Raw genomic sequence first — 14,109 nt, forward strand, 5'->3', positions numbered from 1 at the left:
GAGAACTCTGATAGTCACAGAGACTATATATACCAAGGCAAGAAGGTTAAAGGGCATGAAGAGAAAAGAGGCGGGGCACAGCAGCTGGTGGAGGGGCTGAGATCTGTGTGTGCCCTGTGTATTCGAGGTGTTGTGAGAGTCATAGCATGCCACAGGGACTCTACGTGTACAAGCAGCTGACTATCCTTTTTAGAGAGGCTGCAGCTCATCCCTCTGCATCAGTGCAAGGAGACCTGGGGATACTTTCAGTGCTGGAGACACGCTCAAGGTCTCAGTGATGGTAATAATTCCAAATATGCTTCAGAGACTGAAAAACATGTTTTAAAAAGAATCACACTTAGAATAGACTGTCACTTTGACATGCTTGGTGTAGATGACAGAAAATGTGCAGTTTTTACATGTATATCAGTATACAGATTAAACAGATGAGATCAAAAGTAATTTGTGATCTTTAAAGGTAACGGTAGGGATATTTTTAAACTTTAGAAAGGGCCTCCCAAAATGTCAAACTATACCTTTAACATGCAATTATTCCAGTTACAGATATTCTATGCAGAGAGCGGAGAGTGAAAGAAGAGTGCAAGCACTGCTGAAGAGAACAAAGCCACAAATCAGACAAATAAAATGTGATTTTCTGATAGTTTCACAGAAAAAAACACACTCACATGTCCACACACCTCTGGACACAACCCTGCTGGAAGGTTTGCCAGACTTAATGTAAATGGAGAGAGAGCTTCATCCTGTCCTCTGTGGCCTGTCTGCTCTACCCCTGGTCAAACAGACACACAAACCTGCAGCTCTTTATACATCAATGGCACAGAGACAGAGAGCAGAGCGGAGACAGTGATGGAACCTGGTCCCTACGTTTTTTTCAGTCTCAACCTCACACTTGTGTGCTGTTATTGGCTGGGGGCTACACACCCACTGCCCAGAGATTGACGGCAAAAAATTTCCTGAACACAGCAAAATAATAGAAAGCAAGAAAGTACAGGCCAAGGACAGGGTCTCAGTAGATGAATATACTGCCATACACTTCTAGTGTGTCATAACTGAAGATTGAGAGGGATTACTTGTATATTGTTACATTTGCTTGTTTGTTGGTTTCCTGCATAGTATTCCTTTCAGCATAAACATAATAAAAAGGAATATTGCCAGCCTCTAATAAATGGTGAAAGAATAAGTTTAAATTTGGAGAAAAAAATGAAGCACATAGAGAATCAGAGTGGCCAGGATTGCTTTTCCCAACAAAGAATGATGATCAAATGATGGTAACAGCTTCAGGGCCCTTGTAGTAAATGAGCTGCAAGTAAATTAGCAGCTGACATTGGAGTTAGCTGTCAAAGTCTTATTCTAGTACAGAAGACACAATGCTCACTTGGCTGGCATTCCGGGGTAGTCATAATCATAAAAGTGTGTGTGTGCATGTGTGCATTTGTAAAAAAAAAAAAAAAAAAGGAGGTAAGGGTGAGGAAATGGTACGTCTGGAAACATAAAGACTCCTGAGTCAACCTAGAATCCCTAACACAGCTAAACGTTAGGCGGATTACTGCTTTATCACTCTCAAGCAGACACACTGTGCTGAATATAATCCCACAGTTCCTTAGGGAATCAACATCTCAACTGTAAATTAATCCCCAAAATATGGCAGGAGTTTCTTACTCGAGCATGTCCATCCCAAAAAACATGGGAAGCGTGTCCAAACAATACAGAGTGTTCTTTTTAGTGCGTAAAAATGGCCTTAATCCTGTGCAACTTCACTGGTGGCGGGAAGTGGTTGAGATGCATGATGATTTGTTTATGGGGTAATCTGTGTTTTGGATGAGCTTTTATGAATTCTAGTAAACATGAATTCTTTGTAAATTACACACCAACAAACACATGGCATCAGTTTCCAAGTGTGCCTTCAAAGTGTTGACTGTAGCTTTGATGATATTATTTTCCTACCAGGAAAATAATATCATACAGGAGTGTCGGTAATGAATAGAGACTGATAATCTGTAAAACCTCACACAAATTCATACAGATGTGTTGAAACTGTAGTCCAAACCTGGTGAAGAAATGTCTGATTTTTCTGTTTTTGCTATAATCAATGACTTGATGTGCAGGGCTGTAGCAACAATTTTAGAAATGCTGAGATCATGAGTCCTAGTCCCCCCAATAGCCTCCTCTGTGCAGACACAAAAAAGAAAGTCTATTAATTCAGTTATTATTTGTCATTAGTCATTCAGATGCCTGTACAGTTATATTTTTTGCATTTCATTTCCTAACATGGAGGTCTACTAACTTTTCCTTCCCCACCCTACCAGAAATAATATTTTTTCTTTTAATTGGCCTAAAAGTTGAATACTGAGTCTAAAAGTATTGGAATCATCAATCATCATCAAGAGGGTTCTGGGTTCAAACCCACAGCCCTTCTTGTGTGGAGTTTCCATGTTGTCCCTGTGTATGCGCGGTACACCGCCTTCCGCCTTCCCCCTAAACTGCCCGTAGGTGTGGTTGTGAATGGTTGTCTGTCTATATGTCTTAGCCCTGTGATTGACTGGTGGCCTATCCAGTGTACCACTCCTCTCGCCAAATGTCAGCTAAGTTTGGCTCCAGCTTCCCTGCAACCCACTAGAGGATAAGCAATTAAAGAGAAAATTGTTGAACTGAATCAATAAAGAATAGCCACAAACTTTGAATTGTAGAATGTAAACTCCTCCCAAGTTGTTACCCACATTACAGAAAACTACAGAGGAAATGTAATCAGTATCCTTAAAGGCAGCTATGGTACTGTCTATAGGGGATCAAAATGCTGTTAATGGATGGAATTCAAGTTTCTCTCAATGTAAATTGTGTGTAAATTGTGTGTAAATGGTGTTGATGTACATTCTACACGTCAACACACTCTATCCTCGCTATCTTTGCCTATCAATACATAGTTGAATGTTTGTCCGTTGAATGCCCTGTTCGAAACAACCCTCACTTGGCATAATGTCACACGGTTCCATGTGTATTTAGTCAATATCTCAGAACAGAATTTTTATATAAAGTGCGACTACGCATTCTGAAAAAATTGTAATATAGTTGTTTTTTGTGATTTTGGACACTCTTTAATTTAGCTAACAGTAATTTACATTGCTTACATATTATAATAAATCAAATACTAACATAAGGACTGACACCAAAACTAGAGATATTTGTGAATGACAGTGTGAGGGTGTGAACATGAGGCTTTGAATAAGTGAATGTGTGTCAGTGGATGATGGCAAGAGATGCCACCTACTGTCCCTGACGTGCATTTAACTGACAGGGAAGGTGGTCGGTCTTAATTTAGCAATGAGTTGGTGACGGTGGTGGTGGTGTGGGGTCTTCAACATCCCATCCACCAATCAGAAAAAGACACTTGTGCGTAAACTGGAACACTTGAGTGACAGCCAACCAGAGCTGCAGAAGAGAACTTTTCAGCTGTTATCATTGCTGCTATAATTAATGTTATCATTTCACATCAAGTTTTTACAGTTAATGTTTAGAATGAATAAAAAAAGACACGCAGACAAGGCCCAATGTGTAAAAAACAAAGTACAAACTTTATTATTCTGTCTTTACAAAGGCACAAGCCTCTTTATCCCCAAAACATTTCTCTTAAAAAAACAAAAACAAAATAGCTTTTTGATGACCATATGCACTGACAGGTCTAACGAAGAAAAAAAAAGGTATAGAGGACAGACAAAAGGAGAGACAAAGGAGCGGGAGCGTCAAAATGTGAAGGGAGACAAGAGGTATCAACGACAGATAAACAAAGACAGCATAAAATATTCTGCAAAAGAACAAAGAAGATACGATGGGCAAACAGGACAAGATGTAGGAGGCCTGGACATGGAGGGAAAGGGGGATACACAGCTGTGCGGTTTTTACTCATAACCTCAAGAGCTTCAGCTCAGGAGGTTTCTCTTTTTACAAAAGAAAGAGGCGGACTCCAGTATAGTACAGTAAGTGCTTTGTAATCTTGACCCCGTTTAATGATCCCCAGACCCACCCCACTCATCTGACAATCTGATATGTCCACGTAACGTATCCTAACACACAGAACAGAGTGTAAAACAGATGGAAACAAACAGTTCTGGGCTTCGGCAGAAAAACTATCAAGTGCAGATACACAGAGGAAAAAGCAAAGGCTCTACAAAAAGCAGAGCATGCAAAATATGTTCTCAATATCCAGGAATCCCCTTCTTATACTGATAAGTATTGGGAAAATGTCCCATGATTTAATTTTACAGACACATTTCAGTGCAGCTGACATCAATATTTTTTAAAGGGCGATTCTGTGATGTAAATAATGATAGATGAGTTGTGTTCAGTTGAACACATTATCTGTCCAGCAGTTCAAAGCTCCATCTATGCATTGACGCAGGTGATTCTAAAAATAAAATTGTAAATAAATGGAATTTTAAAATCGCAGGGATGTGTCAAAAGCCCTAAATATAAATGTAATCTCTATATCTACCAGGTTAAACCGTTGAAAAGTTACCTGGTATGAAAGAAAATTTAATGGAATGTCAACATCTGATTGTGGAATTTTCTTCCACACATCTGGTAAAAGTAGTGTACACAATGGGCGTAAAAATGGTTGCCAATCTACATGTAAATCCAATCAGAGTATTCAGATACATTTTGAATAGTTGGAGGGGGGTATAAGGAGCGCTTAAATGTAATTAGTATACCAGCAACCTGTTCATTTCTGAGGCAAACATAATAAAACAAATAACTCAAACAGATTAAAATCATTTTCTAACAAACCAGGGTGTTTACAAGCCTGTTTGGGATGGCGTGGTGAAAACCAGAGTGGCCACCAAAAGGCCCAGATCAAGTGTTCAAGTACATTTCTCAGATCCCAGGGCTGTGTTAAGGCTGGCTTTACAGTGCCTCCCTGCACCCACAGGCTATTAGTAAGGCAAGCTGCTGCCTCTCTCTGTTACATGTCTTAATGTCTGTCTGTCTGTCTGTCATCCAACAGTTTCAGGCAAAGAACAAAAACACATTTTATAGTAAGATCTATGCAGGAATATGTAAATAGCATAGTAAACTACACATAAAGCGCACAAAAACAAATGATGTAAGGAAATGCATAGAGCATGTAGTCTACCCAGTCACCACCATGGCACATTCAAACAATTCCACTGGGCTTTTTCCTCATATGTGAAGCATACTCTGCTTTGATAGACGTTCCAACATTTGGACAAGAAACTACACTTTAAGGGCTAAATAAAACAAGCCCTTAAGATTGAGCAAATAAGTGATTGTATGTCAGTCATATTTATGTGTGAGTGCTGCACACTCATGTGTGCACACACACACACACGCACACACACACACACACACACAAGTGTGCCTTAATTTGAAGGCCAAAACGGTACTGCTGCAGACTGCCAGAGTCTGGGGCGCCGCTAAGCCTTGCTGATTCAAAATGCTAAGAGGGACACACACATACACACCAGTGGAACTCATTCAAGAGCACCCACGGATTAGCTTATTTAACAAGCCAGGTGCTTTTATATTCAAGAGGGGAGGGTGTCAAGAAATGTCAAAGCACTGATTTCTTTGTTTTTGTCAGGCCATGAGTAAAAAGAACATGCCAAATACACATGTGGGATTACTGGGAACCCAGCCCAGTAAAAAAATGGCAACAAACAAATAAAACAAAATTGTGTTGTGAACCAGTAAGTGCACTCTCTCTCCTCCTGTGCTTCGCTTCATTTACTGTCAGCAGTAAATTAGATGAACTGCTTTAAAATTCCTGTCAATGTCATGCTTTTTTGTTTTCCAGTACAATCACTTTAACTTGCTGGCTGAGGGAGTCTTAGAGAAATGAAACACAAAAAAAAGTACACTTCACAAGAGTACAATAACATATTTTTTCATCCAGAAGCCTGAAAGGTGGAACTTTTGAGACAGTCTTGTTAGCTCACAGTGTCTCTCGAAACAGCTCAGATGGGTCAGGAAGAGAAGGAGGTTAAAAGGATGTTCACCTTAAGCACAAAAATGCTCTGGTGTTGGGTGGTGGTGACACCACACTGCTGGGCTCTTCATCGACTTTGTCTCCTGTTTTCAGTCACATGGCTTCAGGGCCAAATAAAGAGAAAAGCCCCGGTGGTAAATGGAGATGTTTAGCAGACATTTGAATTTCTAGTATCCAGTTTGACAGAGCATTTATAGGTCAGTCAGTGAAGTTGCTCTAATAGCCTTTCTATAGAGTAATGAATAGGCATGAGTGTGTGTGTGTGTGTGTGTGAATGAGAGAGCAGAGGGCTATAGATAAGCAGAGAAAAATGCAGAACAGACTGCATGTATGAGTCTCTAAGTGTAAACCTATTTGGGCTGCCTATCACGGTACAACATGTAAGAGTGTGTGTATTAAAAAAATAACAAAAACAAAAATCGAGTGCTTCAATCTGTCTACCAGCCCTATTAATGTCCAATGAACATGAGTGTTGTGGATTTGTAGCCTCCTGTAGCCCTGGTCTGCTTGGGCCATTTACATCTGTGTGTTTGTGTATGGATGTGTGTATGTGTACAGTGTGCGTCATGTCAGGGTTGAAATCAGGGCAGTGAACAGTCGTCGGGCCCGTCGCTGTTTGAGGCTGTGTCTGAGCCTGCTGCGTCGGACAAGACGCGCCCCGAAGTGACAATGACAGCCCTCCGCTGCTCTTCCTCGCCGACGCTACCCTTCCCCTGGGTGCCCTCGATGTGCTGGATAGCCTGGAGAAACAGGAGGAGAGGGAGAGAGAGAGAGAGGCTGATGGATGAGTGATGTCAGTGACTTTTGCACCCCCTGGTGTTAAGACTTAAAAAGACTTTTCAAACCCCAAACCAGAATTTCTTTAACAAAAGAAATGATGCTTTATTAACCTTCATAAGCAAATTCTGCTTTTGAATGCTATGTATTTATTTTCTTACTTGAACAATGGTGTCCAGGTTCTGTCGAGATGTGGACACTGTATTGATAACTGATGTCTGGCCCATGGTTACCACGGTGACATGATGGGGCTGTGGAGGTTGGACAGGTGCAGGGACAATGACTGTGGCGTGGTGTGTGGGCGCAGGGGGGGTAGCAGGGGCCAACACCTGGTAGAAAGGAGCAATTATCATACATTACGCTTATGCCACCACTTCACTGTGCTAAGAAGTGATGTTGGCATGACAAACCTGCACAAACTGCCATAAATATATAATATAGATCCCTCACATACATACTTACATGCTAAAGCAGTTAAGTATACTTAATATTAACCAGACCAGATGTTAAGAATCTCACACTGACCCAATATTTTCATGTTCAAATGTTTAGGGAAGGATTATTTCTCACCGAGTGCAGCTGAGAGCCATCTCCTAAAACTAAGCTTATGGGGCAACCAGTTATTTTCCACTAAAAGTATGCAGCAAGCGGTGCTCAGATTTCTCATGGTGTGACAATAAACAGGTGCTCAGCATCTATGTGAGATTGAGAATATACTCATCCTTTATCAACTGGGTCTGTCACACCACTTGGCACTTCACTCAAAGTCCACTACCTAGCTTTTTCCAGAGCTTTCAACTGCATTGAATGATCTGATATTAGTAATGCTCTGGGTTATAACACTTTATAACTGTGAGAGTTATGAAGTTAAAAACTTAACAAAAAGCTAGTTACGAACCTTTTATTGAGATATTTTGTTAAATCTCTGTGTATTGTTTTTGATGGTAGGTGTGATGTATAGGTAATTCCTTCAGCAAACTTCAAATGTGATATCTAAGCAGATGATAGAGTTTTAGTTGCAAGAGATTTATGATGGTAGTAAAGGAAATTTATTTTTTAATGAGGTTTATATTTTTTCCAATATAATTTTAAAAATTGTTTTAATTTTTGTCAATTCATAGTGACATTGATTTGAGGTCATATCACTCAACTCTGCCTGGTGAGTCACAAAGTGGCGCTTGGCTAATCTAGAGTGTATCAATCATCTTTCACTACCAGTGCCCAGCTGCTACTAGGACTAAATGGGCAGACAGCTTGTGCCGATTGATTTGGCATCATGTTCAGTTAGGGTCAGCCTCTGGAAACAGGATACTGCGGCTGTCAGGACAGGAGACAGACACAGCAGAAAGATGTGTGAGCCGCTCATTTAACACATTGTAAATGTGTCTTAGCTGTTGACAGCTTCAACTCTGCACAGGAAAGGAACTGGCATGAACGACTGTTAGTGTGACATCTACAGTACACTGCGAGATCAGCCAGGTGTGCATGTGCAATATGTTTCTATATAGCTGTCTTTAAGAAAATGTAAAGCTGAACACAGGAGTTAGGAGGAGAATTTGGTGCCAGCTCGTTAAAGAATTTGGGCCCAAAATAAACACTGATTTCTAAAGATATTGTGCAAAAAAAATGTTAGTCTGCTTACTGAATTCAAGAGCTAAACACTAAAGCAATCTTTTTTTCCTTTTTGTTTTTTTTTTTGTGTTCAGGACAGTGGAGATAGACAGGAAACAGGAGGCAGAGAGAGGGGGAATGACACGCAGGATAAGACCGCTCAGCTCGGGATTCGAACCGGGATCACCTGCAACGAGGACTATAGCCTCAACACATGGGGTGGGTGCTCTACCCGCTGAGCTATGCTCAACCCACACAAAATCAATCTTAGACTTGATTTAATTCCTTGTTCTGGTGTTTGAAATGTATGCCCATGTGTCAACTATATACATATGTTCAACGAGAAAAATTGAAGTCTAAATAGGACACCTGCCAAATTGTCAAAAAGTCCTCTCCTCAATTTTGTATAGCCAGAGATTAAAAGTAAACTTTATCATTATTCTCTAAAGGATTCTACTGTTTACGCATTTGTCACACTTGTATGCAAATGTTTCCAACCTGTGGGCTGTGGGCTGGAGTAAGGTCCCTCTCCAGCTCCTTATGCTGCTGCAGACAGACAAGGCCCTGTGTCTGGGCCTGCTGCTCCTGGAGCTGTTGGGCGATCGCCTTCAGTTTCTCTGGATACAACTGGGCATCCAGGGAACGCATCTGGCACACAGAGTAGAAGATAAAGGTGTGAGTAAGTGTGTAAAAAAAGATTGGGTTTGTCATTTGAAATGGGCAGAAACTGTGTTACACGTCACGGTTGTTGCTCACCTGATCCTCCAGCATCATCCTGACCGAGCGCTCTTTCTCCAGTTGCTGTCTCAGTTCGATCATCTCCCTCCTCAGGTCATCGGTCTTCTCCTCCTCCAGGATGTCTGGCGAGCCGATCCCTTCATCCTTCTCCTCTGCACGCCTCCTTTTGGGGGATGAACCGCTTAACTCCTGGGGAGAGCAAAGAGAAAGCAGGGATAAAATCATAGATTAGGGAATCTGTGGAGAGGTGAGCACTGAAATTGATGATACTTGAAAGCATTTAAAAAAACAAAAAGAAGCTGAGTAACAGGTTTGTTCAAAGTTTTAGGATCTGTATGATGATGCTTTACTTGTATGATTCGTTTGAGCTGACTGTTCTGCTGCAATAGTCGTGTTTTCTCCTGCTCCAAAGTAAAAATGTACTCTGCTGTCTGTTGTAGGATGGCAGCCTATGGGAGAAGAAAAGAAGAACATGAATTCAGACCTTTACAGATACATCTAGTTCATCATCCAATTCAAACCTCTCTTTGTGACCCACCTTGCTGAGCTTCTCTCCATCGCTGTGTGGGATGAGGGTTTTAAGGGACTGGAATCCAGCATTGATGCTCTGCATACGCCGACGCTCATTGCTATTGGCAATCTCTCTGCGAATTCGCCTCTCTTGGTCCCGGGCTGTTTCTGGGGTCAGGGGAATGTTGGCCAGACTAAGAAAGAAAGAAAGGTAGATAGAGGGCATTACAGTCAGTGGGACATAAAGACAAAATAAGACATACGGTTTCAGCACTTTCACCCTTACATGGTGAGTTTCGCCTTAATCCAATGATAGGAGAAGCATCAAAAATAGAAAAAAAGTTATAACGTAATTTGTTCTGACAAACGACTCATTCAGTAATCACTTCCACTGGACGCATGCAGGCTAACAAGCACTGACAAGCTACCAGAATGTAGCTACCACTGTACAGTCACTATGTTCTTCAAAGTTCAACATTGTTATTCAGATGGTTCATCCTCAGATGATCTTACAAACTATCAATTTGTGGTATCAAATGCTTTCCATGAGTTTTTCTGTGATTAAGTGGTTTGAAGCAACACAAACACTCTTCATTTGCTTTTTCTACACCAACTCCTGCTAGTACAAGAGCATCAAATTGTAACCAAAGCTGAGTATATTGTCGAAATAAATACTTAACTCCTCTAAACACAGTTACGTCTCACTCAAAATGCAACATGTCTTGTGACTTCATCTGTCGAGGCTGCTGTCACTGGAGATCACAGTTTTTTCTCTCTTTGATTTTGAGGGACTGACTGTCAGCAGTTTTATTAGAGCTACTTTGGAAAACTTAATTAAAATTGTTTACTGTAAGGTCTGCAGATTGTCCACAATAAAAAGGACAGGGCGTTGTTTCTTGAACCAGACATAGCTGTTGAGTTTCCTGTTACATCATTGTAATGGTGTGAGAGGAGAACTGTGCATATGAAAGCTTTAGTATATAACACTAAGGGTAAGTGAGAGAAAAGGCTTTTAATTGTATTATGATTTGGTTGAACTGACCCTTAAATATTTCTATTGAATGGACTAAAGCATGCCTATTTTTAAACCATAATGACTGTGCATTAGTCTTTTAAGTCCATACTTAACTATTCATGTGTGGATTGAAACAATTACTAAAACATTTCCAGGTTTTAATGCAGTGGATCATTGCAAGAATTAGAGAAACCCTAAAACTTCTTAAACCGTAAAACAAAAATTCAGGTCCACGTCGCCCTGCATCAACCCTTCTGACTTGTCCTTGTACAAACACAGAAAAGGCTACAATACTGTTCCTCTGACTCTCTGCCATGTCTCAACAGGTGTTTAAGTTCACACTGATGTGTACAATATGCAGTGGTTATGACCTTTAATAAGTGATAATGCTTCCTCCTGACATTTCACAACATGTCATATAGGTATCACACATATAAAAAAGGTATCTTCTCAGTGGCACCATCGCTGGTACCTCCAGTTGACTTTTTCTGAGACTAAGAAGAAGCAGCACCCAGATTGTAAATATTTAGCCACCCTAAATTGTGGAGAAAAGCCACCGTAAACCATCTGCTGTAATTCAGTTGAGGGGGAAATTCTAACCAAACTTCCTCTAACAACCTCTGTATCGAGCTCAGTATCTCTGGGACCCTCTCTAGCCAAGCTCTTATCTATACTGACTCAGCTGCCTCAGTGCAAACACTGGGAACAATTGTGCAGACACAGATGAGAAAAGTTGTGTGTGTATATGTGTGTGTGTGTGCACGCACACATTGCAGTGGGACATCCAGCAAACACATCCATTGCCAAAACATGACCAACTGGGCCTGGACTTCACTATATCACACAAATACAAACCACTACAGAAGAGCTGTAAAGCATAAAACAGGAGTTGAAACTACAAGGCAACTGAGAAAAGCTAAAATGATGAGTCGATTAATATTTTAGCTGATCTGCAGGGAAATTAACACACACTATTTTGCTAACCAATTAATGTTCAATTTAATTGCAATTTTTTAGAAAACAAATCCAAACATTGATGGTCACAGCTTCTGAAAATGTGTGCATTTGCTGCTTCGCTTGTCTTGTGTTATAAAAAAAATTGAATATATTTGTGTTTTGAATTGTCAAGATGTTTGAAGAAGTCATCTTGGACTCTAGCTACCGGTGATGGGCATGTTTCACTATTTTCTGAAATGCTATAATATAAGTATTAATAGGCAGATGAACTGATAATGGAAATAATAATTGGTTGCAGCCCAACAAAAACTGTTAGTAATTGGATTTCTTTCTTATTAAACATGGGGTGTTTATCATTGTAATAATATATCATATTATTACAAGTTTTTATGTTGCAAACTATTCATTATGTAGTTACGTGGTCGCATGATTAGTTGATAAAACAGTTACAATTTATCTCACACAGCAATAAGCACGTGAAGTCAATCTGGGTTAATTTGGGAGCATATTTTAAAAACACATAAAGAGGACTACATTTCCCAGACTGCCCGTGTCACTGTCAGCAGCAACAGCAGCAGCAGCAGTAGATCCCTCCGCCTCCGTCTTCACACAGAGCTGCGGACGTATCGACGGGCCTTCGGCGACATACACACACATACACACCCCCTTATTAATAACGCCACTTATCATTTTTCTGTCTCCTCGCGAACGCCAGGTGTCCCTTTTGCGGAAATTCGTATAAAGTGTGAGCTGCAATAAGCTCCCTTCGTCCTCCCCGGCTCTAGCACCATCACCACCACCACCGTGCTCCAAGCAGACTTTTCGTGTCCTCCGCCATTACAACAATGCGGCAGGCAGCATGGCAGAGGTGCGGGATGAAAAGACGCAGTGGTTGCGACTCCGTTGCGCGAAGGAGAACCGCAGAAACGCCTGTTAAACTATCGCTACGTCGAGCATGGGTCATATTGACACCGCTTGCCTAGTTTAGGGATGGGAGTGAACAAAAACAGGGCGCCATAAACAGGAAACATTCGCCAGACCCCCTCATTGCTTTTAGTACAAGCCACAAGCATGGCCGCACTACCCACAATAACTTCGGGTAGCTGTGAGCGAAATCTGCCGCCCTCGTATGACACCCAGCACGTATAATCTTTCCTTTTCTTATGCAAATCACAGCACAAATAGGTGTCAGTTTGGGGATATTTTGAGGATAAATAGAGCAGGGGGGTGCGCTCCGGAGCGGAGTAGCAGCGTGGTGTGCACGGAACCACGTGGTTTATGTTTGTTAGCCACAAAATGCATCGATTTCGCAGCCAAATGTGTGAAATAACATCGCGGGGTGGTTGCTGCGGTCTGAGTCAGAGCCCCCACATGCCCGGACGCAATATGATTTCAGTCTTTGATGACAATTAATGCCCGCAGCTTCCCCGTGAGTGGGTCGTGTACATAATAACAGATCAGATCGAGCATGTTGCCTCAGCGCCGTCGCTAAGTGCGCGCACTCCAAACAGATGACTTATAATAATACACACAGCATGCAGGGTGAAGAAGCGCCTTTATACGCACCTACAAAGACCTCCAATCACTTCTTTCTCCGTTTTCCTGAAATGTTGCAAGGAGGGCACCTTCTGAGCTGGTACCATGAAATACTCCATGCTCGCCTCTCTTCCAGTTTGGTCCCCCCCCCCACCTCCAAAAAAAAAAAAAAAGCAAAAACAGTCACCGTAGGATTAAAGAAAAATGATGACGTTAGTGAGCAAAAATCCCGTGATGCGACGCGAGTTAAATCCTCAAAGAAGATATGAATCTCTCGCCTGTGTAATGTAGTAGTTTGAGGCTGCTGAGAGTTGTAATGTTACTCGACTTCCAGCTGATGGGGTTCCCTCGTTGTGTGTGGCGCTCTACCTCTCTCTCTCTTTCTCTCTCCCTCCCCTTTGCTTTCTCCCTCTGCATGACCGTGTGTGTGTGTATGCAGCTGATCGGATGGCTTTCAAGGCGGGAAACAGCTGGTAGGAGTCACTGCACTACCAAAGCCTCCCTCCGCAGAGACGGGGGACTGCATGTAAACAAAGGACTATTTAGCGCAGAAATACACCGACAGGAAAACGCTCATGTGGAGTTAAAGGGGATTATCTGTCTTTAATAGGAATTACAGCAAAGCATTGACACTTAATGTATGATTAAATGTGCGCTATAGTGTTGAACTAAAGCAATCCGCCAGTCATCCAGGCGGCGATTAACATAATATATCAATTAAAAATCTTTCCCCTTCACATTAATTGCGTCAGTTTACATAATTACCACTTTTTATATGAGCGCCTATAACTTTAGTAAAGCATTATTAAAAGAGAAGTTAACAACAGGTAATTATATAATCATAGCACCTGAAGTCAGTTTAAATCCCTTTTTCATTGCAATAATCCAAATGTGTATTGCATCTCGGCAGCTATAGAGCCTGGTAATGTAGCAGGACTACTATAGGGGCGGATACTCAACAGCTGCG

The 14,109-nt window shown here is 41.4% G+C and overlaps 1 protein-coding gene and 1 long non-coding RNA gene across 2 annotated transcripts; both read right to left on the minus strand.

Annotated features, from left to right (window-relative positions):
* Positions 1-3,550: 3,550 nt before the first annotated feature.
* On the minus strand, positions 3,551-6,265 carry LOC128378591 (uncharacterized). The gene is made up of 2 exons (XR_008323365.1): positions 5,354-6,265; positions 3,551-5,309 (listed from the first exon to the last, which is right to left on the minus strand). It is a non-coding gene; the product is annotated as an uncharacterized LOC128378591 (long non-coding RNA).
* A 5-nt stretch (positions 6,266-6,270) lies between these two features.
* tfap4 (transcription factor AP-4 (activating enhancer binding protein 4)) lies at positions 6,271-13,502 on the minus strand. Its single transcript, XM_053338159.1, has 7 exons — positions 13,173-13,502; positions 9,663-9,828; positions 9,475-9,573; positions 9,143-9,313; positions 8,885-9,034; positions 6,937-7,104; positions 6,271-6,738 (listed from the first exon to the last, which is right to left on the minus strand). Exons 1-7 carry the CDS (start codon positions 13,259-13,261, stop codon positions 6,580-6,582), a joined length of 1,002 nt encoding a protein of 333 aa, XP_053194134.1. The 5' UTR covers positions 13,262-13,502; the 3' UTR covers positions 6,271-6,579.
* Positions 13,503-14,109: the final 607 nt, after the last annotated feature.

This window comes from Scomber japonicus, chromosome 18 (assembly GCF_027409825.1).
Source record: "Scomber japonicus isolate fScoJap1 chromosome 18, fScoJap1.pri, whole genome shotgun sequence".
In the NCBI taxonomy this organism is placed as follows: domain Eukaryota; kingdom Metazoa; phylum Chordata; class Actinopteri; order Scombriformes; family Scombridae; genus Scomber; species Scomber japonicus.